General features: G+C 40.7%; 1 protein-coding gene across 1 annotated transcript in view; it reads right to left on the reverse strand.

The window, feature by feature from the left end:
• LOC101863923 (UTP--glucose-1-phosphate uridylyltransferase) overlaps positions 1–3,970 on the reverse strand; it is a gene marked incomplete in the record, with an annotated part of 68,234 nt that overhangs the window by 13,952 nt on the left and 50,312 nt on the right. The window contains 2 exon segments of the mRNA XM_013086442.2: positions 2,246–2,379; positions 3,174–3,356. Coding sequence (XP_012941896.1) covers positions 2,246–2,379; positions 3,174–3,356 — 317 coding nt within the window.

Consider the following 3,970-nt stretch of genomic DNA (forward strand, 5'->3'; position numbering starts at 1 on the left):
TCTCTCTCTCTCTCTCTCTCTCGCTCTCTCTCGCTCTCTCTTACTTTTTACAATGTACGAGCCTTTGTCCCTGCTATTACCGATTGGGCTCAGATGAGCCCCTGTTACTGCCAATAACTTTTAATAGAAACAAAGAGTAGTTAACAAAGGGGATTATAAAAATCCCTGTTATTACTGGATCCCTGTTAATACTGGGCCTGTTATAATTGGTTTCCACTGTAGTAGAATGTCCCTGTCTGTCTGTTGAGATGCTGGTATCCAAACAGACCTGGCTTTGAGATACCTTAGCCATGGTGACCAGCAATGTATTGTTTGTTAGATAGTCAGCACTGATGTGATACTGTGCAACTATTATATATATGGCAACTTGGAAACACATGTGTCACTTTTTCCATAACACTATGACAGCTACAGAGTTGAAAGTTGGCAAATACCTGCAAAAAGATAGACAGGTCCCCATGATGGAGCCCGATTTGTTATTTATTCATTTCCTCACTTAAGAAAAATATTTGACAAAAAGTTCTCGTCCTTCTTTGGGCTTTGTGACTATTCCACTGAGAAACGAAACTAAAGTGCTCATATAACCTTATGCAGTTGCGAGCGCCATAAAACCCCATACTAAACTAAACGAAACAAATCTGCGAAGCTGTCCTTCACAGCGGAAGTGCTGGAAGTGATCTCTCTGGCTAAGCATCACAGTTAGACACTGCCCCTGTGATTCTGAAGACGTCGGTGTGTTCCTTTTAGAGTGTAGCAGTCCTTTCGTGGATTATTATTTTCTTAGTGCTTTTTTGTGATGGTGTAAGGCAAAAAAAGGATCTAGATCGTCTGTTTACGCGTTGTACTTGATCCAGATCAAATGTAGATCAGAAAATTGTTTGGGAGACAGAAGGTATAGGCCTACCACTGATCTGGCTGGATTCGACATATGTTTTGTGATTAGATCTACTGGCCGTCCGTTTGGATGTCGTACTTAATCCAGACCTAGACATTGAAACAAGGATCAGAAAACCGTTTGGGGCACGGAAGGAAGGCCTACTAGACCTGGATTCTATTTATGTTTTGTGATTAGATCTACTTGATTAAAGCGTGCCCAAGGCCAAGCCAGATCAAGCCAGATCTAAGAAGAATCTACTAACACATTATTATTGTGGATCTGTAGAAAAAGAGGGTTGTTTTGAAATATGTCATTGTTATATTTCACTTTCAGCGGAAAACTGACCATATTTCCTGCTGCCCCACCCTTCCCTTTCCGACTACCCTGAGCAAAGCCTCGGTACTTAACTAGTTATGTGATATTGATGAAGAACTGTATGAACATATCAACTGCTTAGTGTTAGACTCTGTCAGTGGGTGGTTGGCGGGTGCTCTGGCGTGGTTTGCTTTCCTATCAAACATCTATCGTCCTGATCTCCCCTTCTTCTTTTTTTATGTTTGTTACTCTCTTGTAACACTTCTAATCTTCTGGCGCTCATATGACCTTATGCAGTTGCGAGCGCCGTAAAACCTTTACTAAACTAAACTAAAAGACTCTGTCATACACCATTTTGAAAAGTGACGAATGACAGACTCTTACACTGAGCAGCCACTATTGTACTTGCAACAATACATTGAATTCCCAAATGGGGACCAAGAAAAGAGAGGTATTCTATCTATTTAAAATCCTTTTTTTTTGTTATTGTAAATACATTGAATTCCCAAATGGGGACCAAGAAAAGAGAGGTATTCTATCTATCTAAAATTCTTTTTTTTTGTTATTGTAAATTTTATGGGACGAGTGTCTGTTTGTTAACGGTATAGCTGTTTACTGTTTCATGCAGAAGATGTGAATTCTATTCCTGAAAAGGGAAGCTTTCTATTGAGTCAACTTTCTCTCTTCTGAGCTGGCCCTGACGGGCAAGGTCAAAGAAGCCTGCCACTGCCTCCTAAAATTATCTTGATTGTGTCAAATAAAGAACAAAACGCTTATGAAAAAAAAAATTATGCAGCTCAGAGAGTTGAGAAAAAACCAATCTGAGAATGTTATCTGTTTCATAATTAATAAAGCTGTTCTTCCTACCTTTAGTTTAGTTTTAGTAGGATCTTTACAGCACTTGCAACACAATTAGGTCGTATAAGTTCCGAAGACAGAGATGTTACTAGGTAGTAACATACAAATAAAAGGAGAGAGAAAGATGATAGAAGTTTAATGGTAATAAAGAAGCAAACTACACCGGAGCACCCACAAACAACCCATTCTCCTTACCTGCTCTGGTTGAAGGTGTGTATGCTGACTTTGATCTGACTGTACTTGCGAAGGATCTTGTGTGTATCCTCGTCCGTGTTGAACGAGTTCATCAACACCAGCGGCACATCAACACCGTAAACTTTGTTCAGGTGCTGCCGACGATTAAAGCTTTTGTTCATAAACTTATTGAAGATGACATACTGCTGTACAAGTAGTATTAAATTCAGAACCAGCATACAAAACTTAGCAATTGACTCTTGAGTGACTCATTTTCTTGTTGGATTTTGAAGATCACAAAAAGGGAAGTACTTTCTCCACGATAGGATCATGTATTACTTTCTCATTACAAAGAGAATGGACAACTGTCACTTTTAACTGAATGACCTATACACCCTTAAAGCGCAATACTATAACCTCCCCCCTTTTTAGTGACAACTGTACAAGCTGTAACTGTATTTACTAAAGCGTCCCCTGTGAACCAAAACAAATAATGGAAGAGAACCGGTTACGGAGAAAGCAGGTGAGTGCAAATATTCACACAGCAATGAAGTGGTTAACAAATAGCATTTTCAATATGGTTTCTATCTTTTGTAATGCAAAGGTTGACGAACTGAGCAAAACTCATGTGAACGGATATAATGAATTCACACAGCCGACTTGAGCAGATTCTTTATGCTTTCCATAGTAAAATAAAAAAAGGGGGGGGGGAGCTAACTCTAAGGACATCATTCTCCCTTGAAATTGAAAACAAATATTTGAAGCCATGATCTGTTTATTTTGCTGTACCGGCACAAAGGTTCCGACCCCGAGCCGCTGGGAGCTGCTTGCCGGAGATAAGGAGTTAAATATCTCAACTATTGTCTAAATTACTTCTTATTTCTAATGTCTCATGTTTAATTAATTTGTCACACCTCTCATCTCAAATGTCTCATGTTTAATGCCTCACCTCTATCTGCTGCACGTTGAGATCCAGGAAGGTGAGCTCATTGCGCACCTGTATGGCGCTCTTGGGCCCGGTGCAGCCCATGCTCGTCCCCAGGCCACCATTGAGCTTGATGACCACCAGCTGGCTGAGCAGGGTCTTGATTTCCGCTGTGGCTGGGCCCTCCAGAGCAGTATACTTCTTCACCTGGAGTAGTCATTTTATACATTTTGATTAGATTCTATAAAAAGCTGCTAAAAACCAAAGAAAGGAGGAAAAGAAACGGGCAGACTCTAATGGAAAAAGGATTGGACACGAGAGACAGCAACGAAAATTTGAACATGAGATATATGCGGATTAGGAGACACGGAACCACAAATCATGGATTTCACGGAAGCCAGAAAGATTGAAACCCTGGGAATTTCTGATGTCAGGAAAAAGAAGTCCAACAGCAAACAGATGTACAAGAACTACATCTTACTTTCGAGGGGAACAAAAGGAATGGAGAGAGCAAAACAGACGCTACACACCTAGCACAGGACCAAAACTTGCACCTCCCCTTGACATCCTAAGGATACCAGATGAAGAAAATAGTAAAGTAAGATTAGATTCTATTTTGGGGAGTTGTGCAAGCGTGTGTTGGTATGTGAGAGTGGGAGTGTAATGGAGTGTGTCAGAGAGAGAGAGAGAGAGAGAGAGAGAGATAGAAAGAGTGAGAAAGCCAGTGAGAGAGCCAGCAAGTGTGTATGCGTGTGAGTGTGTGTGTGTGTGAGAGAGAGAAAGAGGGGGAGGAGTGTGTGGTTTGTGTGTGAGTGAAAGTA

This window comes from Aplysia californica, unplaced genomic scaffold, assembly GCF_000002075.1.
Source record: "Aplysia californica isolate F4 #8 unplaced genomic scaffold, AplCal3.0 scaffold00468, whole genome shotgun sequence".
Lineage (NCBI taxonomy): Eukaryota > Metazoa > Mollusca > Gastropoda > Aplysiida > Aplysiidae > Aplysia > Aplysia californica.